The sequence below is a fragment of the Heteronotia binoei genome, chromosome 7 (genome assembly GCF_032191835.1).
Source record: "Heteronotia binoei isolate CCM8104 ecotype False Entrance Well chromosome 7, APGP_CSIRO_Hbin_v1, whole genome shotgun sequence".
In the NCBI taxonomy this organism is placed as follows: Eukaryota; Metazoa; Chordata; class Lepidosauria; order Squamata; family Gekkonidae; genus Heteronotia; species Heteronotia binoei.
In genome coordinates this window covers 133,774,586-133,800,767 of record NC_083229.1, presented here as the reverse complement: position 1 = coordinate 133,800,767, position 26,182 = coordinate 133,774,586, and the positions used below count along the sequence as shown (strand labels likewise).

Genomic DNA, 26,182 nt, shown 5'->3' with positions numbered 1-26,182 from the left:
CTCAACTGAATAAATACCTGAAAAATACCAATAATACTGTCCCCCCATAGGGTATAATGGAGCTGAATGAATTCAGGTTTTCTGAATATTTACCTAAATCCCAATACAATACTGATACTGGGATTTGGGAATACCAATATTTTCCAGGACCCGAATCAGAAAAATACCAATCCATGCCTCCCCCCCCCCCCCGCCCCACACACACATCCTTAACCACGGGTGTCCCACAAAATTTTGCAATTGTCTATTGTAAGGAAATCAAAAAATGCAGTTTGTCTTTCAGGTATGCTTGTAAACCATTACTCATTTTCTCAAATCACTTAACTCCCTTGTAAGCTGTCTAGGAAACCAATTTGAAAACCAATAGTCTAGGAAATATATATTGTTCAAGATAGTAAAAGAAAATCGAAGTGGCATAGAGCTATAATTAAATAAATAAATAATTTTTTTAAAAAAAATCCTGCCCATCAATATTTAAAGGATGACTGTCACAAGGCTGAGTCTCTGGTTTCCAGTGTCCTTTCTTTGAGAGAGTTGCTAGATTTCAGCTTCCTTCTCCCACTGCTCTCTTCTCTCAAGTGCCTTCTCTCCTCAGTCACCCAGCCCTTTGGTTGGTGGCATCACCTTGGTAACAGGGTCTTCTACATTCTACAAGTCAGCTACAACATCACAATGCATTTGCATGGGCAGAAAAAGTAAGGGTGTGCTATGTTTTCAAGAAAGTAGAAATGCAATCCACCTGTGGCTTTTGTATATGCACACAAACTCAGTCATCAGACAAGAACCCAGGTAAATCCAACAGGACAATGACCATCTGTCTGTCTGCCTGCCTGCCTGTCTATCTATCTATCCACGGACTTGATTACCTTAGGGACCGTCTCTCCCCACATGTTCCCCAGAGGGTACTTAGATCAGGGACACAAAACTTGTTATCGATCCCTGGGCTGAGGGAGGCAAGACTGAAAACAACACGATGCTGAGGGACACAATGCTGAGGATGAGGAAAACAATGCTGAGGAAAACAACACAATGCCCCTCATTGGTGGAACCAACTTCCTGAGGACATCAGAGCCTTGTGGGACCTTGCCCAGTTCTGCAAGGCTTGTAAGACAACACTGTTTCAGTTAGCTTTTAACTGAAATGCTGACCACCACCAACACGATCCTAGACCCAATGGACGCTAAAATCATCTGTATCGAAATTAGCACCAAATTATTTTAAATTGTTTAATGCTTTTAATATAAATGTTTTTATTGTAAGTTATGTGTGTGAGCCGCCCTGAGCCTGCTCCCACAGCCCCTGACGCCAAGCCAGCCGGAATGGCATTCCTGCTCAAAAAAAGCCCTGATCTTCCTTGGATGTTCCTCCTTGCTTCATCCTAGTTTTTTAGGCTGCCCAGGAAATATCCAGGGCTCTCTATTCATCAGGAAAGGTTGCCTGAGCAATTTACATGGATGAGATAAACACAATAAAGCTGAAGTGACTTACGCAAACAATGCTTGGGAAGCAACAGGTGGTGAAATGACATCAGACTAAGGCTGCCGATCTCCAGGTAGGGCCTGGAGATCTCCAGACAACATAATGACTGCTTTGGAGGCTGGATTCCATGACATCACATCCTGCTGAGACCCCTCCTCTCCACAGACCCATCAGTCCCCAAATCTGCAAGAATACCCCAACTTGGCAACTCTCCCATCAGACAGCTGTGAAATGGGTCATATCGTATCATCTGCTTATTGTCTATCAGTGCACAAAACAAGGGCAAAGCACTGACACTGGAGAAAGCAGCCTGCCTTATTTGGACTTTGTTACTCTGGAGTGTTGCTTACCTTTCATGTACAAAAAGCTGTGGAAATAGGGAAGGCTGACGCAGCTATAGACAGAATCCCGCCGATAAGAAAGTTCATCATCTGTATCAAACCGAGAGTCGAAATCCTCCTCACTGTCTTCAAACTGGAAGACCAACCAACACAGAATGTGGAAAATTAATTGCTGGAAGAAACATGGTAAGCACTCTCCGACCTACTTCAGATCTTCATTTAATGTAGCACTGCCCTCTTTAATTATTCACTTCTGTCTTCCATGAAGGAAAAAAGTGCATAAACTTGAGCATGAACTTCTCCCAGGAAGAATCAGAAGAGCTGGGAGGGAGATGGTGTCTGAACAGGGTCTCTCTGCTAGTAGCAAACACAGCCCCCTCCCCCCAAAACAGTCCTACGACAACTGACTGCATCTGGTAAGTGGACTGGCCCCTTTAAGGCAGGATGAGGAGCCCTGGCCTGGGTGGGCCTGGCTACTATTTGGAAGGGAGCCTCCAAGGATGTCTTGCATTGCCAGGCAGAGGCAGGCGCAAGTACAACCCAACCACCTCTGAACGTCTCCAGCCCTGAAAACCCCCCCAGGGGTCACCATAAGTCTACGGTGGGTTGATGGTGGGGGGGGGGGGGGAAGACAAGCCATCATGTGTAAAAACAAGTTGATAAACAGGTGTACAAGGTTTCACGCTACAGTCTGAAAGCACTACCTCTCTTGGTCTGCACTAGGCAGCAAATATTGTGCATTAATAAATACACATTTGTCAAGCATGAGCCCTTGTGTCTTTATTCCTCTCTTGAAGAACACGCTCATGCCACTCGCTCAACAAAGCTAAAAGGCTTTCAACAGAGCCTCTCTTTAGTAACAGTTGCTTCAGGCCAACACGCCTACCCACCAAAATCTTTTAGTGATATACACACTTCTAGGACGAGTGCATTTAACCCAGTGTGCGATGTCTCAGAGGATTACATCTGACAAGTCTCAGAAGTGATGCTTGTAGCACATTTGAATAGCAGACATGACAGTAAAGAGCAGGAAATAACCTTATTTTAAAAATCAAGCTGTTAATTGAAGATGCAGGAGGAACAATATTATTTAAGAGTTTTACATTAAATGCTTTTTTCATTACTTTTGGGGGGCTCAACTTCTAAAGAACCAAATGAAGAAAGTGGCCCAAAAAATACAAGACAGAAAAGGCAAAATGAACTGGTGCAAATGATTTTTAAATTGGATCTGTTTACCAAAAAGCAGTCTTACAAAGAAGAATAACCCATGGCATTCACTGCCCCAGAAAGTGGCAACAGCAACAAGCATAGACAGTTTCAAGAGGGGACTGGATAAACCTATGGAGCAGAGAGAGGTCCATGAGCGGCTCTCAGCTGCAAGGTCTACTAGACGGAACACTCTGTCTGAGGCAGTGATGCTCTGTGTTCTTGGTGCTTGCGGGGGGAGGGGGGCAAAGTGGGAGGGCTTCTAGAGTTCTGGCCCAGCTGGTGGGCTTCCTAATGGCTCCTGTGTGACACAGGTTTTTGGCCACTGTGTGACAAAGTGTTGGACTGGATGGGCCACTGGCCTGATCCAACATGGCTTCTCTTAGGTTCCTATGTTCTACTTGAATAAGTGCATTCCTCAGCTAGGAGACCTGGAATGCCAGCTACCATGATTTTACTGTAAACTAGGAAACTGCTCTTATTCCTACAGAAAAGAATACTCACTGAAGACTGTGCTCCTTCTGAGCTGAACCGGTATGCTCCAGAACTGTTATATGTCCCCACGGAGCAGCGATAATCAGGGGACCACTGGCTGCTGTGAGAATTAGAGAAGGTCACGCTGCTTCCAGAAGTGATGGCCCCATCTTCATAGTCATCTTGGTCATAATCATAGTCCCCGTCGGGAGAAATCAGATCTGTAGAGTTCTGGTGCCTGCAGGGGACATTTTCTGGCATGCAGTAGGTAGATTCTCCACTCGAGGAGTTGTGGAGACTGAGGGAGTCGTGACTCGAAGGAATGAGGGTGCTGTTGCCAGTGGCCGGACTGGCCGGCACGACCGTGTCATTCATGTAGGGGTCTTCTTCGGAAGAGTCATCGCTTGTCCTGATGCCGCTCGTCCTTTGGTCAGAGTGGCCGTGCTCACTTGGATTGGGCGAATCCTTGAAAGCGTCGTCATCTGCTTCAAAGCCCTCGTCCACCTCCTCCTCAGGGTATGGCTGGCTGAAATTAAAACTGGGCTTTTCAAGGCCTGTGTTTTTGGTCAAGTCGCTGAGTTCTGGGCAGAAGCCACTGCCTACCGAAAGGGTCCTCTCAATGTTTCGGACACATTCATCAATTTCATCAAAGTTCAGAGACTCCAAAAACTCCTGTGCTGCTCGGCAGGCATCATCCTCCAAGCGTTTCAGTTCCTCGTCTCTGAGCCGCTGCAGCCGCTGCAAGGAGGCCTCTGTCAATGACAGCTCTTGCTGCTCTTTCACACGCTGCAGGTCTTCGATCTCCTTCTCCAGACGCAGGATCTCTTCCACTTGCTTGTTCTCTCTTTGCTTCTCCAGCTCTCGCTTTAGGGCTTCTTCCTTTCGGGCCTCCTCAATCGCTGCCAGCTCCTGCTGCCTCCTCTCTTCTTCAGCCTGCATTTGAGACACACAAGATTCCTTATTCTAGCCGCTGCTGAACTGAACTGACACCCTTCCGCATCGGTCACTTTGAAGAACTCCCTTCTGTACAGGATACAGTCAAAATGCTCATCATGCTAAATTGTCTCTCAACAAAATGCTCAAGGTATCCAAGACTAGGGAGGGAAGGCAGCATGGGACAGCCTGAACTAGTCAGATCTTGGAAGCTAAGCAGGGTCAGTACCAAGGAAGACTCTGCAGAGGAAGGCAATGGCACACCACACCTCTGCTTCTCACTTGCCTTGAAAGCCCCTTGCTGGGTTGCCATAAGTCAGCGGCAACTTGATGGTACACACACACACATCCAAGACTAAGGATGCAGCTGGAAATTCCCCCTCCTCTGAAAAAGACGGTATAACCTGCTCGGTATCCTGCCATCTTTACCCTTTTTTCTGCACCCAGTCTGTGCTCTCGGCCGCTGCAGCGGAGACAGTGAACTGCACTGCACAGGGACATCACAACACAGAGCATGTTATACTACATTTTGGCTTGAGGCGGGGGAAAACAAGGGCAAGCAAAAATTAATGCACGACTGCAATTTACAGCAAAATTCTTATAACATTACTTCCACCCCTCTGGTCTTATCAATAAAGTTTTGAACATGACGGGATAATCCAAACTACTGTATTAAGTTATGTTGCCAGTTTCCAAAATCAATGCTATGTCCCTTTTGCTTCTGCAAACAGTGTGATCCTGAGACAAAGAAATGCCCTTCTAAACTCAGCGACTTCAGGCTGCCCAGAGCGAATGACGGCCATGGGGACTGTCTGGCAGCAAGACACCAACAGTGAGTCCCTCCACTTGGCAGCCTTGCAGAGACCCCATTCGGACTGGGACCACGACACAGGTTGAAGGGCTCCCTCCCCCCTTGCAAACCATTTCCCTAACCTCAGATTGCCTGCAGCCTCCAATGGGGCAAACAGTGCCCCTGAGCCAGTTCAGCCTCAATCTGAATCAAGCCCCTGCAAGACTTCTGCATCAAGTTCCCGCTGGGAATGCACGGCTGGTGTCCTGCTGCAAAGCCCTCTGGCAGTTATGCGCTGGACACAACGTGTCGTTCTGCCATCATGTTTCTTGGGAGGGCACTCTGAATGTTGTCCAGAGCAGGAGTGATTCAGACACGGGGAAAATGACAGGAGGCAAGAAGGTGTTACATAATTTACCTGCTGTGCAAGACGTTCTGCTTCCTGCTCTTGTTTCTTTCTAAAAAACATAGTAAGGAAAATTAGGAAAGGAACCCGAACACAGACATAGTTAAGCATTTCGGTTTTTTTAAAGGTATCTTGTGAGCACCATCCTGTGGAAATTACAAAAACTGCTGCCGTTATTTTGCATGAAACTGGAGGGGTCAAATACAAACTTCAGACATTCTGTACCTTTCCTCCTCCTCTCTCCTCCTCCTCTCCTCCTCTTGCTGTCGCTTCTCCTCCAGCAGCTGCCTGTAGACCCGACGGGCAAGCTGGCCTCGCAGCAGTTTCTGGCAGGTGATGGCTGCCTTCTTCAGCAGCAGGTATTTCCTCCTGGAGCAGAAAGCTCGGTAGTTCTTCTGTATGACAACCACATGATAAAGGACCTTTCTGTAGTGCTTCCTGAAACAGGACAAAGAAGCATCTGTGTGAGGAAGGGGTGATGAACCAGCTCAAGGAAGCCTCAAGACCACCGGCATGAAGTAAATCTCTCTCCCAGACAAGAAAGAGGAGCTGAGGACAGCAATATTAAGTCAGGTCCCATAAAAATTCTCTTCTTGTGGTTCTTGTCACTTCTCCCCAAGAGGAGGGCTCGACTCTTTGCAAGACGGATGGCTGCAACGGGACTAGGCAAACACGTCTTCCATACCACAGCCTCAGCATCTATTTGCAGCCCCCTTGGTTTATTTGAAGTACAGCCAGACACCAGGAAAGAAAGGAGCAGGCAGAAGCCTGGCTTTTGTCCTTAAGAAAATGGCTTCTTTTTTTTTTTTTGCTGATGTAAAGTGACCCAACCATTCCAGATATATAGGAAGGCCTAATATGCACATGAAAAGAAATGACCTCATTACACAAACAGCTATTGAGCAGCCCTCTATTGACTTCTTGGGGGATGGAAGGGAAGAATAAACAGATGGGAGCTACCACAGTACATAATGCATGATTTTAGGTAAGCAAATCAAACATCGTAATTCAATCAAATAGTTCCATTGGTGGGTTTTTGGGGGGGTTTTCTGTACCTGGAGGGAAAAAAACCCGTTCAAACTAAATAGCTCCGCTTGCTGGACAGCCACAACTCTCTAAAACCAGATTATTTAATGAGAACAAATAAAACAAAGCAAGGAGACACCCAAGCGAGTGGTTTGCAGGTCACCACCTAAGACAGACTGACTGGGCGCCTGAAGGCCTCGTCCCTCCCCTGCCACAGTGGGAATGCCCCAAAATGGCCTTCCCGGACTGCTGCTCTCCACCACCCCTGTGGCACGTCAAGCCTACAATGAGACCCTCTGACCCCTGGGCTGCCATCTTCCTGGCACTGCACTGAACGACCGCCCCAGTCCTATGCAATGGCAGTAGGCGAGAGGCCATCCTGCAGAGGCCGATTCATGGGGTCCCTGTGGGGGCCACTCAAAGTCACCGGAGATGCTGTGCATTTCTAGTCTGAGGTGGCTCTGAGACGCTGTTGTGAGATGGTACAATGTACTGGTCTGACTCAGTAGATGGGGCTCATAGTTACACACCGTGCCATGTAGCCCAAGACGTGAGCTCGGATGATCATGGCTGCCTTCGCAACTTCAACCTCTCGCTGCTTTTCCAGCTTGTGTTCCAAAGATTCCCGAAGAAACACCTGCAAAACAAGGGGAAAGTCGTAAGCAATGGGGTTTCTAGGTAACATTTTTTTCTGCAATATATGTTATTTTTAATTTTTTTAAAAAAAATTAAGACAAACAAGATAAAAGAAATTATAGAAAATAAAAAGTAATTATGTAACCAATACATTATTCATTCTGTCACTCTGAGCTTCTAGAAGGAAAGCAGGTTAAGGCTGCTCTAGGCAGGTGGTGGCAGCGAAGTTCCGTGAAGTCACACCTGGCTTATGGCTCCCCCTGGTGGGGGTTCCAAGGCAAGGGACATTCAGCAGGGGCTTGCCATTGCCTGCCTCTGCCTCCCTGGCTAGCCTGATCCTGCCAGATCTCAAAAGCTGAGCAGGATTTGCCTTGGCTTGTATTTGAAGGGCAACCCTCAAGGAATACCAGGGGCATGACACAGAGGCAGGCACCTCTGAAATGTCTCTGAGCTTAAAAGCAAGTCTAGCTCACTGAAAGAGCTTCTGGCTGCCAGACAATCTTAGGATCTCCTGCAGATACTACACATACTGCTATATGATAATTAATTCATTGATTACTAGCCCAGGCCAACCCTGCCAGCCTAGGCTATCCAGGTCACGACAAGTAGTGGTTTTCAAGGCAAGAGACGTCCAGGGTTGGTTTGCCATTGCCTGCCTCTGTGTCATGACCCTGGGCTTCCTTGGAGGTCTCCCATCCAAATACTAGACAAGGCTGACCCTGTTTAGCTTCTGAGATCTGACCAGATTGAGCGGGCCTGGGTTAGCCAGGTCACGGCTTTCTCGACATACAAAACAAATGTAATTCAATGCAGCTGTCAAGATGGCCTTGAATTCTTTTAGTATTAGGGTACTTTGTTCCACTCCTATAAAGAAACAGATTTCCATTCAGGACTTGTAAGCACAGCCTTGTGGAAGCCCCTGCATGGCATGTGGGAAGAGTCGGGGTCAGCCAGGATGGGAAAACGTCATTCACCTCAACATCTACATCTTGCACAGATAAGAAAAGTTGTCCATGATGTATGGGCCAAGAGAAGGTTCATGATACATCACACTGGATCAAGCCCATGCACCTTAACAACTTGAAGGATATTCCTTATAAAATGGTTCCACCTAGACCACAAACACCTTGTAAAAGTGGAATAATCTGGACTAAAGATGGGGACGGAACACAAAAATGGGGGGTTGTTTCGTTTCATGGTTCGTTTGGTCTCCTAATTTGGTGGTTCATTTCATTTTCTGTTTTTTCCCCAAAAAACGGATTTGTGGTTTGTTGAGTTTGGGAAGGCACAGAATGCCCCGAGTGGGCTAGAGATGCCAAACTTATGGCAAACTCTGCAACCTGCTCTCCAAGTTTGGTGCAAATTGGATTTTGGGGGGCCGAGCTACAGCCCCCCAAAACAGGTGCCCCAGAAAACTGCTCTCCATGAATATGTCAAGCTGGGGAAAGGGAAGCTGCCCTGGAGCTTCTTGTCTGTTTCACCCCCAGAAAGGGAAGTGAAACTGAGCAGAAGTAGCAGCTCCACTTTCCCCAGCCCCCTGCCAGTTGTAGGAGTTCAGGTGAAAGACATTTCCAGTGAAACTGACTAGAAGCCACAACTCTGCTTTCCCCAACTCCCTGCACTTCTGGTCAGTTTCACTGGAAACTGACCAGAAGTGCAGAGGGCTGGCTGGGGAAAGCCATTCTGCCACTTCTGGTCAGTTACATTCCCAGGGAGCTCTGAGGGGAGTGAAACTGACCAAAAACAGCAAGGGGCTGGGGAAATCATGCCAAGCTGTCTGGAAAAATGAACCAAACACAAACCAAATTACATGCCAAGAAAAAAGGCCGGTTAAACAAACCCATTCAGAACGAACCACGAATCGGCCATTTGTAGCACGACTCATGGTTTGTGCCCATGCCCAATCTAGATGGTGTATATTCAGGTACTTGTTAAACACTTGGTAGCAGAGCTATCCAAGTTCAAGACTTATTCTCGTGAGCTGTAACAGGCAGATTGGGGGTCATTCAATTTACTATCTCAGGATACATGAGAACATCTGCCAGATAATAGTGAGATGATTCACAACCCTCAGTCCAGGACATCAGCGTTTGCCAGAGGGCTGAAGATGTCATCTGTGGACTTATTATGGAAGAACAGTTTAAGAAAGTAAAATATACATATTAGATTTGGAAATCCAAGGGCAAGATGTATTCACACAAACACTTCTATTCCAGAAAAAGACCATTTATTTGAATCAGCTTTCAGACTCGTAACACCCACTTTTTCCATTCCAAAAGTTCTACCTCTTCTCTGCAAGAATGGCCACCAAGTCGCCACCCTCTCCCCAAACACAAATGCTGTTTCCCCACAGGCTGGCACCAAAGAGAGTCAGGGCACTGCTATGGCACAGCCACCTGCTCCTCGCACAGCACAGTTTGCTCAGTCTGAAGAAATAATTAACCAACTTCCCAGTGGTTCGACTTCTATGAAGGTCAGACAAGAGGAATCAATTATTTTTTGTCACACCTCTGCCTGCTGAAGTCTCTGGAGAGGCAGGAGGTACAGTTCCCAAAGAGCAAAAATGATTCTCCCTGTTGGAATTTTACATTTTTGTTTACTCCGCCTTCCCATAGTAAATTCACACTCAAAAAATTCAGAGCCTGTCCTCACTGGGCTGGAAGGAAAGAAATGAAATGCTTCTTTCCTGGTATAAACTGCAGCTGTTGAGGAACTGGAGTGTGAAAATTAGAAAGAGACAGCAACACTTGGCACAGCCCCACTCTTCCTGCTGTTAATGTGCAACTGGGTCTCAGACAGAAGCTGCTCTAACTGCTGCCCTCGTTTCCCATTCCCAGGGCACATTTATGGTACCTTAGCTTTTCCAAGCTGCCATTCAGTGCTCGTGCTGTCATAGAGATGAAGGAGGGCTGCACACTTCCCTTTTACATCTTCTGGGAGAGACAGATTTCTCATCAGGACTTCATATCTGGGAAAGAAATGAAACCAAACTCCAAGATGAATCATTTGTGGTATTCAAACTTTTCCAACTGGATCATGAATGCACTACCTCAAAATACTTTTTTTCTTCTCAGCAGATATAGGCTAACCTTTTACAAAAATCCTGGAAGGGCCTTCGCACTGGAAAACCCGCCTTCCGGATCCGCACTGTCTCAAGCATCCCGGAATAACGCAGCTGATTCAGCACCACGTTCTGATCAAACTGATCTGGCATCTAAAGGAAACAACAGAAAGAGGGCCCAGTTAGAGAGCCTTTCTCCTGTACAAAGGTACGGGAGGTACAAGATGCCCCAAAGTGAAACTGGACATGAACAATTCTGAAGCACATCACTCCAGAAGTACTGATATCTTTTTTAACTTTTCAAAAATGTATTGAGAAAACTCATGCAGAAAGAAAAATAGTTAGTAAACAATAAATAAGTAGATATTCAAAATGTAAGCAACATGACAAGCATCAGTATAAAATGAATTGAAAGAAATCATATATACCAAACTATAGAGCTTTGCATATTGTAAATCTGTTAGGAAAACATATCATAACTAAAGAGGAGACTCTGAAGTAAAATTAAAAGCCAATATACCTTTTTTAGAGATACACGAAGTAAGAGATTTGAAGGGGGAAAAAATGGTGAGTATAAAATAGAAACAAAGCATATAAAGGAAACAAATGATCGCTAAATGGTAGTGTCCACTCCTGTGTCAAGAAAGAAAAGTAAGAGACAAAAGCAGGGCATAGACAAAAGTACTGATTTTTAACCCGTGTTTCAGGGCTTTCTTTGGGTATCAATTCGCTTGTCTAGTAGCCCAGGGCAGCCCTCTATCATCAGGCTGCTAAGCAAGGTCAGCCCCAGTGAGGACTTGGCTGGCTGGGAGACTCCCAAGAAAGACCAAGGAAGAAGGCAAACCACTTCTGAAGATTTCTGGCCTCACAGAACTTCATGTTGTCACCATGCAATTCGACAGCACACTTTACACCTTTAATATGGAGAACTCAGACATGGGGCATCTGAACCATGCTTCCTGTTTAAAATACTCCACAGTAGCAGGTGGGAAACTATCTGGACTCTGCTTCTGAATATCTCAAAGGAAAACCTGTCAAAAACCTGACATGCAGGACCCCTTTGGACAGGACCAGGGACACAAATACAAAACCTAAGGAGACAGTTGGCCCTCAGAATGCACAACTGCCATTTCTCCTCAAAAGAGGGTTGTCCCCTTCTTTACTTGCCTTTTAGAAGGTGAAGTTTCTGCTAGCATGAAGACAGGATGCCACCTGTATGTTAGGTGACTGCCAAAGGGACAGAAGTTGAGCCAGTCAAAAAGAAACAATCCTGTTCCAGTTGGCAAAGTCCAATGGGACCATTACAGAGGGAAGCCCCACATTTAGAGCATTACCTGCTGCTCAGTCCAATCAAGCATCGCATCCCCTTTCACTTCTGTTTAGTAATCCATTACTGTTTAAAGGCAGACTACACTATATGACAGGCCATGGAATCTCTGAATGGCTGTGAGTCTTGGGAAACAGAAAACGCCTTCATTTGTATTCCCAGAAGGTAATTGAATCCTACTTTGTAGTCAAATGCCACTAACACAAAACATGGTCCCTTAAGAACTGCTAAGAATTGGTGCATTGATAGGAAAACACTCTTCATTCCATCTTCTTTTAAGGTGGTTTTGATTAAATGCATTCTATAAGATTATCTCCTGGCAGATATTTGACACATGAAGGACAACATCAAAGTTATTTAAATATTCCAACTTTTCTAAATCTGGAGGGGGAGATTTTAAAAAAGGAACATTAATCCATCTCATATTCCCCTCTCCCAAATTTATTTGTATTATTCAATGTGGAGGGTTTTTTTCTTTTGGGGGGGGGGGTGGAATACCAACTACTGTACACATCAGAAAATTACAATCTAAAAAAGAGTCGTTCAATTGCTGTTTGTTCAAATAATGCTTAAATCCAGCAAAGCAGGCCTATTCTAAAATATTTGGCAATGCATGCAAATGGAAGCCAGAAATGTAAAAGTATTACATTACTTTGCAGAAAAAAGGAAACTCTTCTGTAACTGCTGTGCTTTCACAAGTCCTGGATTTCAGCAGAAGACTTGCAGTCCAGTGCTGCCCTTGCCTTTCACGGGGGACCAAAGCCCACAATAGCTGATGGTTTCCACAGCAGGCTTGACAGTTTAATCATCACCCCCTTCTCCTAACACTGCTGCCCCCCCCCCAGCCCCCGGGAAGCAGCTCTGCTGTCCTGAGGTGCCCCTCACAGGCTTTCATGAGCCTTCAGTTGAGAGAAGGCTTAGAACACATTAGATATTAATGTAATAGTGATCAAGGCCACGGGTTTCTGAAAGTCCTCTCAAACGCCACTATGCAATTGACTTCTGAGCTGCCACTTGGGCATGTCGAATCACACACAGCGGACCTTCACAAAAGTGGTCCTTCCTGCTGAGCAGCACTTCCAGCTGCTGCCAGATGAGAAAAGCCTCCGTGCGACAATTTTTTTTTTTAAAAGCATTTTAAAGTGAATGATGAAGAATAAAGACTTTGCATGACCAGGATGAAGACACAAGCGCTGAGAATATCTGAGTCAAGCAAAGAAAGTTCACTTGGATATATTGAGTTCAAACAATCTTTCCCCTCTAACAATTATGCTTGGGTTATTTGGCTGCATTCCTAAAAAATCCCTTTCAAACTACATTTCATAAAACCACACACATCCTCACAAACACAGGAAGCTGCATTTTTCTAATCCCCCCCCCCCCAAGATTGCACCGCTTCACCACCCTGATTGTGAGGCTGCTGGAGAAAGGAAAGGGGGACGGGGGACATCATAAATTGCATTAACACCTTGAATGCAACTTTCGTTGGTCTTAAAAGTGCCTGACTGGACCCAACATTTGTTTTACTGCTTTAGACCAACACGGCTGCCCGCCTGGGTCTAGAATCAATGGCACTGCTTTTAGTTATCATGCAGCAACTCCCAAAACTGCAGCTTACGATACCAAAACCAGCCGGAGAGAAGAAAGAGCCTTTTGTCCCTTACCCAACTTTCTCTCCCCTGCCCAGAGACAGTAAGAACAAGTTGAGAATCAAACAACTCCGCATCGTAAGGCTCCCCACTCACTCACCATTTTACAGGCATTTCAGATGGGTCTTCCACAGGGAGGCTGAGATCCAGAGGGAAAAGCAACTGCCAGGCTGACCTTTTCTCTGCACATCCAGTGACCATGAACAATAATGGACACTATTCCCGGTGCTTTAAAAAGTGCTCAGTTGCTATGGCAACCCCTCCCTTTCTGAGGGTAATTAGTGTGGTGTGGCTTTGGGATCTGGCAGGGAGGGCTGCATGCAAATGAGTGGCACAAGGACAGAGCAACAGCTTCTGGTCTCCTGCGGGGGTGGGGGGTGGGACTCTGTGCATCTCTTAGAGAAATAAGGACAAGGTGCACTGGAGCTATTCAACCATCTTCCAGACTCTGGGCTACAAGAACCAAGGGCCACAACATGGCCATTCACACATTTAAGTTGGAAAAGGTCAATTAACAGTGCTACATTCTTCTTCCAACTTGCCCAGGGAAAAAGACTTCCAACTAGGCTCCCAGTTGCCATTTAGCATATGGAAGCCACTGCAAGAAATGGTGGCTGCAACAAGCTGCTTCAAGGGGGACTGGATGAGGCCCACGAGTGGCTCTTAGCAGGGGTCATTTTATAGAAAAAGAGGTGCTGGAGCTCATTAGCGCACATTTGCATCTGCCACACCCACTTTCTAAAAACACTCGGTGGATGCCTGGAAATTCCTGTGGGCACACTGTTGGAAAAATCCTGACTCACCTAACAGGAAGAATAACAGACTTTTACCAGTGTGATAAAAGGAAATGAGAATCCTGTCATTTGATTTGTGGTTTGAGCTCAGTATTTCTGAGCTAGTGTACTGGTCTCAGATAGGGTTGCCAACCACCAGGTGGTGGCTGGAGATCTGCTATTGCAACTGGAGAAAATGGCTACAGGAAGGGGGGTCTATGGCCAGAGAATATTTTTTTCCAGTACTTCATGGGAGGAAACAGAATATTCAAATAAGCCTCAGGCTGGAATCCCTTTGTTTACAATTAATTTTTTAAAAAGAATTATCTTAATTTTAAAAATTAATGCAATCTTTAAAAAATTAAAATTGAAGGAGCTGTAACTTTCTGGATTTTAGAAGGTTGCTGAGGGGAAAGAGTAAGAAAAGGGAGGGGTTGTTCACACACACACCCACTCACCCAGAGGCGCACGCACACACCTCACAGTACTGGCCAATTGCTGAGGGGAAGGGGGGCTCCTGTGCCCCTTCCCTCCCACTTCCACTCTCCTCTCATGAAAACACACACTCCAGCCACACACTTTGCAGCACTGGCCAGTTGCTGAGGGGAAGAGCGACTCCTGTGCCCTCTCCCCTCTGCCCCCACTCGTTACCATTCTCCCACTGGCTGCTGGGCGTCTTAGGGCCCCATCCCCCCCCCCCGGAAATTACTCCCAGCCACCCCCCACCCACCCAGAGCAGCCCACACCACCTGGACCCCAACTCACCCTTCTGCCTTGTGGCCCAACTGAGGGCTGCCATCGGCAGGGCCAAGCTGCCTGCCTGTCTTTAAAAAACAAACAAGCAACTCACCGGGCTTACAAAGCAGAGCTCTGGACAGCTCTGCCTCCAACTGAGGCCTGGCTCTTAGCTGCAAGATAGAGATCAGGGGTGGTCAAACTTGATTAATGTAAGAGCCACAGAGAATAAATATCAGAAGCTTGAAAGCCACAAGACATGAACGTCAGACATTGGAGAGCCCTGAGACAGGAAGGAAGGCAAACAGAGAGAGGGAGGGAGAGGTGGAAAGAAAGCAACTTTAAATGCATTCTCCACTGGCTGGCTTAGCTTGGAGAAGTGACTTAAAGAGAGAAATGCCTTCTCCAAGCCAGCTGACGGGGGGTGGGGGCTTCAAGAGCCACACAATATGTGTGAAAGAGCCACATGTAGCTCCCAAGCTCCTGATATAGCCAGTTTGGTGTAGTGGTTAAGTGTGCGGACTCTTATCTGGGAGAACCGGGTTTGATTCCCCACTCCTCCACTTGCACCTGCTGGAATGGCCTTGGGTCAGCCATAGCTCTGGCAGAGGTTGTCCTTGAAAGGGCAGCTGCTGTGAGAGCCTTCTCCAGCCCCACCCACCTCACAGGGTGTCTGTTGTGGGGGGAGGAAGGTAAAGGAGATTGTGAGCTGCTCTGAGACTCTTCGGAATGGAGGGCAGGATATAAATCCAATATCTTCATCTTCTTCTTTGATATAGATGGAGGCTGCAATGTTCTGTCCTCTTGGTGCTTGGAGGCCAACAGTGTGAGGGCTTCTGAAGTTCTGGCCCTATTGGTGAACCTCCTGATGGCACCTGGGTTTTGGACACGGAGTGCTGGACTGGACAAGCCATTGGCCTGATCCAACATGGCTTCTCTTACGTTCTTACGATACTGCATCCCTGATTCTGCTACAGGTATGCAGCACCATTATAAAGCCTGGATTTTTACTCTTCAAAATTCAGTGGGGGCCCAGTCCTGCAGGAGTGGACACAGCTGTGGGATTGGGGCGGCTGTCTCCCCCCACTGCCATCTTAAACAGCCAAAATGTCAGCCAGCCCCCATGATGGACTCGGGGACAGAGGGTCTAGTTTGGCTCCACACTGTAGCCCACCGAGACCGGCAGCATTTCTTCCCTTTGCTCCGTATTGCCTATTTGAAGGAGGTGGGGTTGAGGGGGTGTCACAAGAACAGCCTGCCTGGGATGCCGAGGGACTCCTTCTACATCCACCTCTCTTTAAAAGAGGGACCTGATTATTTGAGGCTGAGAATGAATACTTTCCCAAGTCAGACTGCCTAGCACCTTCGGCCGGGGCTTTCATCTGAGTTTGGCAAGGGGTCCTGGAGGTTTTGCCATCGTGTGTGTGGGTGTGGAGCAGGGGTCACTGGGGATGGATGTGTGTGGGGGAGGGAGGTGTGAAGTTCCTGTATTGTGGGGGGGGGGTTGGACTAGATGACCCTGGAGGTCCCTTCCAACTCTAGGATTCTATTATATGTAAAGCTGTGATTCTGGTCAGTGGTGTACATTAAAATTATTATCAACACTAGGAATAAGGCTCATTGTGAAGAAGAAAAATAAGAACTGCAGATTTATACCCCACCCTTCTCCCTGAATCAGTCTCAGAGCGGCTTACAATCTCCTATATCTTCTCCCCTCACAACAGAACCCTGTGAGGTGGGTGGGGCTGAGAGGGCTCTCACAACGAGCTCTAGAAAGAGGCTCTAGGCGGGTGGTCCCCACTCTTGCTATCAACACTGTGCTTTGGGAAACCCACTCTGGGAAGCTACTCCATATGCCTTAGGTGCAGCCTGTTCTTTGTGCTGGCTCATCCTGTGGCTGGATTCCTGATTTTTTGTTTTACATTTACCCCCTTTGTGTGCCAAACATTTGTTTTGTCCTGTTTCTGTGAGACCCTTTCACAAGTCACGCCACTTCTGAAAGAGACTTGCTGTGCAATATCCAATACCTCCTTCTTCTTCTTCTAAATTGAGGTGGAACTGGGAGACCACCTTTGGAAGAAAACTAATGTCCGGAGCCATGGAAACCCCAGCCTCTCTAAAAACAAGATAATCACAACGCATCACCGTGAGCTCCCCAACACGGCGTGCTGATGTGATGGCAACCAAAAATGCAGTCTTCCATGGCAAGAGCTGCAAAGAGCACATGGCCATCGGCTCAAAGGGGCGACGGGTTAGTTTGTCCAGCACCAAAGTCAAGTCCCACAACTGTGGGAACGATCTTGATGGTGGAGGCAGCCTAAACAACCCCTTCAAAAATTTCTTGGACTGAGGGTGTGCAAAAACGGAGTACCCCTCCACCGGATCATGGAAGGCAGATATTGCCGCCAAATAAACTTTGATGGAGGAGAAAACCAGGCCTGCATCCACCAGGGACGACAAAAAATCAAAAATGGCCGACAATCCCGCCCTACTAGGCGAGACTAAAGGGTCAACAAAAAACTTAGTAAACCTCCACCACTTCCTGTCATAGGAAGCACGGGTGGACGGCTTTCTACTGTTCATAAGAACCTGCTGGACCCTGTCAGAGAACCCTACTGGTCGATGAACCACGCTGTCAGCTTCAGGTGCGGTACGTTGTGATGGAGAACATACCCTCCCTGAGCTGACAGAAGATCCGGCTCTGCTGGGAACTGGTAGAAGACCCCCCACCCCCCGACAGTTGGAGCAGGATCGAGAACCAGTTCTGGCAAGGCCACCAAGGAGTCACCAGGAAGCAGCGTGGCCTCTCCCTTGCAATTTTGTTGACCACTTTCGTCAACAACGGCAGGGGCGGAAACATATAGAGGAACCGACCCTCCCATGGAAGCAGGAGTCCGTCTCCTAGAGAGGCTGGATCTGCCCTCCCCCCCGGAGCAGAACATGGGGCACTTCGTGTTCTCTGCCGTGGCGAAGACATCCAGGTGCAGGTACCCCCAATGCTGAAATACTGGGTTCAGGAAGCACCACTGCAGTTCCCACTCGTGTGGGGAAGCCCCCCCCCCGCTGAGGGAGTCTGCGTGGAGGTTGAGGACCCCTGGAAGGTGTGCCGCCTTTACGAAGATGTCGTACTGTAGACACTCCGACCAGAGATCCATCGCCAGTGCGCAGAGCCGACGAGACACTGTCCCACCCTGCCCGTTGATGCAGCACAGGGCAGTGGTATTGTCCGTGAGCAGCGCTACCGTCTTCCCCGCCACTAGGGGGCGGAAAGAACGCAGGGCAAAGTGAATCGCCAGAAGCTCCATATAGTTTATATGAAACTGAGTCAGTTTTGGCGGCCACTGGCCCCCCCACACACAAGCCTTCCATGTGGGCCCCCCAGCCCCACAAAGAAGCGTCTGTGGTGATGGTCACAGCAGGAGTTGGAAGGTGGAAGGGAGCCCCTTGGCAGATGTTGTTCTCCGACTCCCACCACTGTAGCGTTTGAAGCATCTCAGATGAAATGGTGAACCTCTTCCGAGGTGAGTCTCTGAGCGGGTGAAACTGGAGAAGAAACCACAACTGTAGGCCTCTCATCCTCAGTTTCGCGAACAGAAGCACGCTTGTCGTCGCCGCCATCAGTCCCAGCATCCGCTGAAGCTGCTGCGCTGTGCCCCACTTTCGCCTTTGAAGTAGTTGTACCAGACTGACAATGTCCTTTGCCCGCTGCGAAGGCAGGAATGCACAATGTTGATTTGTATCCAGCAAAGCCCCTATGAACTGCACTGTCCTTGACGGAGTGAGATGGGATTTCTCCAAATTGACCTGCAACCCCAGGGTGTCGAGAAGACGCAGAGTGATGGCAATGTGTGTTGACAAACTTTCCCTCGGCTTCGCCACAAGGAGCCAGTCATCAATGTATGGGAAAACAACAACTCCCTGGAGACGAAGGTGGGCAGTCACAATGCTCATCATCTTCGTAAACACCCGAGGTGCAGTAGACAGGCCGAATGGAAGGGATTTGAACTGGAAGTGCTGGGAACCCACTGCAAACCTGAGGAAACGTCTGAACGCCGGGTGGATGCTGACATGGAAGTAGGCATCCTTGAGGTCCAGAGTTGCCTTCCAGTCCCCTTGATTGATGAGGGGCAGGATTGTTTGCAGTGTGGACATTCTGAACTTCTGGTACAGAATAAATTTGTTCAGATTCCGAAGATCCATAATTGGTCTTAAGCCCCCATCCCTCTTGGGGACCAGGAAGTAGCGAGAGTAAAAACCTCTCGTCCTGGCCTCCAATGGAACTTTTTCTATTGCTTGTTTCTGTAGGAGGTTGTTCACCTCTGCCAGCAGAGGTGGGGAAGGGGGAGTGGTGATCACCACGGATTGGTTCGAAATCTGAACAAACTCTATTTTGTAGCCCTCTTCTATGATGGACAGAGCCCACCTGTCTGAGGAGATCAATTTCCAGGCAGGCAGGAAAGGACGAAGGCGGATAGACGAACCAGTAGGGACGATGACGCGTGCCACAAGAAAGTCAAAGGCCCTGCTTCTGAGGGCGAGCACCCTTGGACTTGCCCGTGGACTGCGAACCATAGCGGTTCCTATTGTTGTCTGAGTACGATGGCCTGTCGGGCTGAGTAGAGCAGGGACGCCATTGCTGCTCTGGCGAAAACTTTTGGTAGGGCTTCTTAGCCCAAGGTTTGTGCCACTGCTTGGTCTTGGGAGCTCTAGATGTGGCCTGCACACCCAGGTTCCTGGAAGTCTTAAGGCTTTTGTCGAACTCCTGCAGTGCCCCGTCCGTGGTGGTGCTGAAGAGGCCATCTCCCTCAAAAGGCAAGTACTCTACAAATGCCTTGGTATCTTGTTGCAGGGCAGTCAACCTCAGCCACGAGTGACGGCGAATACACACAGCAGACGTGATGGCCATAGCCGACACGTCTACCATGTGCTTTGCTGCAGCCAGTTGCTGCTTGGCCACAGCAAAGCCTTCCTTTTGAAGCTTCTTAGCAGCAGCCTTCTTATCCTCACTCAGGGAGGAAAGGAGAGGGGTGAGCTGTTCCCATAGTTAGATACCTTTACTCCGAGGGCCCCTGCCGAGTACACCTTCCCTCCCATGCTGTTGAGCTTCTTCCCATCTTGTCCGGTGGGGAGGAGTGGACCTTGCGAGCCTTGGATGAAGACGAGATGACTACTGAGTTCGGCTTCGGATGAGTGAAAAGGAACTAAGCCCCCGTCTCCTGGACCCTGTACATGTGGTCCAGCCTTCTAGAAGACACCGGTGTTGATGATGGCTTCTTCCATGGCTCCTTCATTGCCTGTAGAATCACTTTGGTGACCGGCAAAGCGATTGCTGCGGATGTGTCCCTCTGCATAATGTCAAAGACATTATCATCCATGACTGGTTGGGGCTGTGTCACAGGCAGGAAAAGGGTGGCAGCCATTCCCCTCACTAGGTCTCCATAAGACTTCAGATCCTCCGACGGCGAAGATCTGGCGAGGGCTCCAAGGCAGGGGCATCACTCTCCGAGTCCGACGAGGAAGACTCCCGATGAGCGGAGTGTTCCGAAAGGATTGGCGTCGATTCTCGCAACGGTGACCGAATCGGCGTCGATGGCTGCCGAGGAGGTTCGATCGGAACAATGCGCCTCTCCGGAGGGATCAATGCCGATGGTTTTCGGGAGTAATGCGAGACCCGGGACATGCAGGACACCTCCGACTGCTGCTCCCACTTCGGAAACTCCCTCGGTGGGTACCACTGGTACGGAGGATAGGGGTACGAGTAGGCCGGCTGCCAACGACGCTGCTCCCACGATGGTAGCAGTGGGAAACGATGTGGTTCAAAGGGAGGCTCCAACTCCCGTCGGCCTCTGGGTCCTATTGGCGTAACCGGTCCATCGGCGCCGAAGCCTCCAGCTCCGAGATTGACTCGCTGCCACTCCGATGTCGCGACCCTGATGACGAGGACCGCTGGGTAAGGTCGATCTCCAGCTCCGACGTCGAGAGGTGGGGCTGCTGAATACTGCCTCTTGATGTCGTTGGGCTACGGCGTGGGGAAGCCAGTATCTTCCTCGGTGGCTCAGAGGTCATTGGTGCCGGAGCGTCTGGTGAAGGCGATGGAGTGCGGGGCCTCTTCCGCTTCTCTTTCGACTTGGCCTTCTTAGAAGTAGATGCTTGGATCCCCGAGTCATCTCGATGCTTCTTGGCAGGCGTGTCCACTGATCCGTCATGGGACCGTTTGGTGGAGGAGCCTCGCTCTACCGGCACTTCGGTCGCAATCGGGGTCGCATCGGCCGATGTTACCGCCGGGGCTGGGGCGTCCGCCGTTGTCGATACTGACGGGCCTGGTGCCGACCTCTGAGGGCGGAGTGCTGACTCAGTTAAGGCTGCTGAGAGCCGCGCCGCCCGGTTCTTCCGTGTTTGCTTGGAGAAGCGGAGACAGTGTGGGCAGGCCTCCACACAGTGCGCTTCACCCAAGCAAAGAAGACACAAAGAATGGCCGTCTGGGGGGGCAATCTTCTTCCCGCAGGAACGGCACCGCTTGAAAACCCCCGATTGTCCATAGACACCAGCTGCCAAAAAACCCGCTCAGAGTCCTCTGAGGGGAAAAACTGGGGGAAAACAGACGGAGGGAAAGCCCCGAAGGGCAGTCCGACAAACACACACGGAAAAAACATTTTTTTAAAAACTAATTAACTAACTAACTATCTATCTAACTAACTACACTAACGAAAACAACAAATGGGCTATATACACGAGAAAGGCAAAGACCAAAAAACTCTCACCGACCGGGGACACGAGAAAGGAAACCTCTCCATGCGGCGGTCAGAAAGGAACTGGCGGGATCCCTGCGCTGGTGCCGGGGAGCATGCATACTGGGACGCCTGTGCATGCCCATTGGCGCCGAGCGCAGAAAAATCCTGGGCTTTTCAGGTACCGATTCGGGGATCGGTGCAGGCGCACTATCCCATGGGTGTGAAGCACAGAGACCACGAAGAAGATCAAAGTTTGAGACCAGTGGCACCTTTAAGACCAACAAAGTTTTATTCAAGATATAAGCTTTCTTGTGCACTCACACTACCATGATACAGTCTAACAAAAAAAAAGTTATTTTCCTCATGTGTCCCTGATCTCAATGCCAAATTACACACACCACACAAAATATTATACAACTTATTATATTCTTATTTCACAGATATGCAATTGAGGTTTTAAAAAAATGACTTACCAGGTGCTGCACAGCAAGCCCTTGACTGAATAAGTATTTTCACTCAAACCCAAGGGTCTAAGTCACACACTGACCTCCATCCAGGTGGGCAGCCGTATTCGTCGGAAGCAACAGAATAAAAGTCCAGTAGCAGCTTTAAGACCAATAAAGTTTTATTCAAGGATAAATGGACACAAATCTGATCTCAGAAATCACAAGACTGAGAAACCTGTAGGAGAACGCTTTAACCTCCAGGAACATAAAACGTGTGACCTCAAAGTAGCTGTTTTATTGCAAAGGAAATTCAGGAACAGAGTGGAGAGGAAAATTGCTGAATTATAAGTTATTACCAAACTTGGAACAAACACGCATTCAGGACTTAACAGGGATATATGTTTTCTTGTCTCACTACATATACCAAACTCGTTCTCACCAAGGACTATACATCCTCTGTAAAGACTATACATGTTTTGTATTTTTATGCATTCCTCTCCCCCCCTTTTTCTATACATCCTCTGTAAGGACTACACATCCTATGTATTTTTATGAATTCCTATCTCTCCTTCTCTCTCTTTTCTGTAAGGACTATACATCCCATGTATTTTTATGCATTCTTATCTCTCTCTCTTTTTCTCTTTTGAATAATATAATGGGATACTGTTTGTAACAGAATGCAATATATAGATATAGATTTTTTTCAGACGCAACACATCTAAGAACAACATATTGGTATAGTATTTAGAACAGCATAAAGCAATTTGTTACCTTCACGCTTGAGGAGAGGCAGATGGGCATAATAAAGTTAACTTTCCCGCAATTAGAAAAGGTTCTCGTATACACTTATCTCCTATTTTGACATACTTATTGCTTCAATGTTGTTTCCCCTGAATGGGATCCATCCAACTGTTGACCCTGCGCACTTTGCTTGTTGTTCCTGCTTTGTCTCAAAATGTCTACATCATGTTATATGCGAAATTGTTTTTTTACTCAAACCTGCCTCTAAGTTTGAATGCTTTTCTCCCATTTCATTGAATCTGAAGAAGTAAGTGTGTGAGTGCACACAAAAGCTTATACCTTGAATAAAACTTTGTTGGTCTTAAAGGTGCCCCTGGACTCTAACTTTACACTGATCTAGAAACAATGTACTTCTTATGTAATGTTGTATATAGGAGATATATATATATAGGATAAGCATTATCCTACACATATAAAATTACATTATCCTATATAAATATATTAAAATATACTTTTAAGGAGACCTCTCCAGAGCTCAAAAAGGTTATATATAGAATTCCCCCCAATCTGGTGACATCACCGTTCATTCTGCTTCCATAATTTGATAACCATTGGAACAATCATAACAGAGATACAGAGTCTATTTCTTCAGTGTGGAGAAGGTTTAGGAAGGAAACCCTATTTGCTTATTTGAAAGGCAAAAAATCTGGGTCATGATCCATCCCACCACATGTACAGCTTTCACCAATGGGAAGGGACTGATATATGGCTTACAGAACCCTCTTTCTTCCTTCTCCTGTTCTTTGACAAACACATATTTTTACGCACTGGCCATTCCTCAGAATAGGACTCCCATATAGTACCCCCCCCCTTCCTCTCTCAGGGCCCTGGTCTACAATATGGCCTTGCCCTATACAGAAAGGAACGGGCAATTCTCCAATCCTACCTACAAGTTTCTAAAGAGCCTTTGTCTAGACAATGAAAAGATTTAATTGCACACTAATGATCCAAGCCCCATCTGCAAACGTTCCGCCAACTCACTTCATTTCTATATGTGCGCTTCTAGAATCAAGAGGAGACACATTTCTCTTCCTTGCCAACAGACTCTGTTCAACATAAGAGGAGGGAAAGGGCAGGAGATTGAAGAGGCTGCTCAGGTTCTGGGGCTGACAGGCCTACTAAAACTGGCAGCCGGCCTCTCAGCACGGGACCCAGATGGACACCTCGACAGGCCCTCCTCTCCACCTGTGAAACGTCTGCTGCCGTTTCATTGAGGGTCATCCTAATTAAAGCCTCCGGTCCCTGCCGGCTGAATCTGGCCAGTCCCCCCTTCACTACCCGGGGAGAGGTCAGCTGGTCTTCCGCTGAACAAAACCCCCCCCCAACAGGACTTTTGGATAGTCAGACTTGCCTATTGGAAAAAGCACGCTGTGAAATGTTAATTAAGAGACAGCTGTCCTCTACCTACAGCTCCTACGGACCAAAACACAGGAGCAGCATTGTTCACGAAGCAGGCCGGGAGGTCCGTGCCACAAGTTTGTAACAATCACTTTGTTCTCTCACTAACACAACCTCTTTCCTTAAAAGTAACAGATGCTTACTTCCTTGTTTGGCATACAAACTAACGCAGAGACCTTGCGTGCTGCTGCATCTTTGAGTGATGGGGGATATTTAAAGCACAGGACACTCTCTTTTTTTAAACTTTTGCTAACTTCATTTCAGACTAAAAACTTTTGCTCCACTTGACCTCTCCAGTTCAGATTTCCACTCGCCCCCACTGAGTTCCACATCCTTATATGCAATTGAACTGTAATCAGCCACTGTTTAACCAACTATTTATTTCAAAATCCTTAATATTGATACTCAATTTCCATTTCAAACCTTTAATGGCACAGCATAAAATACAGAAAAGATCTGGATAGACAAGATAAGTCAGAATTGAACTTAGGTTAGACATAAAATCAAGCCTAGCCAGAGTTGTGTTGGAGAATGGTGGCCAAAATTTTTGCAACAGCACAGGTCATTTCTGCATTAGAGTCGTTCAGGAAAAATCGACAGAAAGTCAAATTGACAATGAGAGGGGAGAATCTGTGAAACAATTCCTGACGGGGTTTTTTATATAGATAACCATTATTCAATAAGTGAAAAATTATATCAGGGGAGTTTGCACAACAAGAACAGTCTTTCACGAAAAGGAATTTGGAGATATCTCCCCTGCAAGACCTTGGAGGGAAATGCATTCAATCTGGCCAACATAAAAGCCCTACGATATGTAGGGATCACTAAATCATTTCAATATCTGTGCATCTTAACGCAGTGGACATCCAAACCTAAGGTAGCTGGAGAGCAGACATTAGGGTTAACTGGGCATAATTTAAATTTCTCTGAATTCATCAGAAGTAGACAGATCATCAATAGTCAACCCTAATTGGTTAAGTTTGGACAGAAGGGCCACTGACCAAGCTGAAGTATAAGAGTCCCTCAACAAGTAGGCAATAAGACTATTAAGAACGGAAAAAGGAAAGGTCCCCTGTGCAAGCACGAGTCGTTTCCGACTCTGGGGTGACGTTGCTTTCACAACGTTTTCACGGCAGACTTTTTACGGGGTTCCCCAAGGACTATTAGGCTCGGCCCTAAAATGAACCTTAAGCCAGAATTTGAATGCTGCCATCCAAGCCTTTGATTCAATCAACGACTGACCTAATTCAGAACAGAGAACAAAATAAGACACACAAAATAATAACACACACCTAAGATCTGCCTAAAAAAGGAGGCTTGAACATTTTCTGCTTTCTTGTTAAATGCTAAAATCCAGATGGGGATGCCATAAAGAATTTGAGCTAATGTTTTGGTTTGAAAAACTTTGAGTGAGAAACTGATTGCCCTTTGTAAAGTAAAAATGCTTAATAGGGGAAGCAGAGCATTTGGCAAGGTTAGTAGTGCAATTACGATCTGGTATCCAGCTGAGTCTATAATTAAAGGTAACCCCCAGGTATTTATAGTTTTGAGTTTGTTCAATCGATTGGTTGACAATAAACCATTTACGAGGTTGCCAATTTTTTGAGAAGACAATTACAAAAGGTATCAATAGCGATACCTTTTGTAGATATTTGTTGCCAGAATAAAATGGGAGGACAGGTTTTTTCTATACTGATCTCTGTGTCACAGAAGTGGTTGAGAAAAAGGCAAGTCATGTGTTTGTGAGGAAGACATATAGACAACTGATCTCTGAAGAGCTCTGCAGCTGGTTAGATAAAGTGGAATTATAAAATTAGGTCATGGGAAGCTGGTTTAGGTTGATCTGTTTCATTGAAGGACGGAAAAAACATTTCATAAGATATCTAAGCTGCCATTAAGTGTTGGGATTACAGAGAACTGTTTGAAAATACTTTATCCCTGGTATTTGATGACAGCAGTTTTAGCAAAAG

At 47.1% G+C, this 26,182-nt stretch overlaps 1 protein-coding gene across 1 annotated transcript in view; it reads right to left on the bottom strand.

Annotated features, from left to right (window-relative positions):
* The window catches only part of MYO10 (myosin X), a 191,077-nt gene that overhangs the window by 28,705 nt on the left and 136,190 nt on the right, over window positions 1-26,182 (bottom strand). Inside the window, exons 19-25 of the mRNA XM_060244309.1 lie at window positions 10,381-10,505; window positions 10,145-10,259; window positions 7,186-7,292; window positions 5,855-6,067; window positions 5,642-5,681; window positions 3,531-4,433; window positions 1,830-1,953 (exon numbers count right to left, since the gene is read on the bottom strand). Of these exons, the coding sequence (XP_060100292.1) occupies window positions 1,830-1,953; window positions 3,531-4,433; window positions 5,642-5,681; window positions 5,855-6,067; window positions 7,186-7,292; window positions 10,145-10,259; window positions 10,381-10,505 (1,627 nt within the window). The remainder of the gene's footprint in view (window positions 1-1,829; window positions 1,954-3,530; window positions 4,434-5,641; window positions 5,682-5,854; window positions 6,068-7,185; window positions 7,293-10,144; window positions 10,260-10,380; window positions 10,506-26,182) is intronic.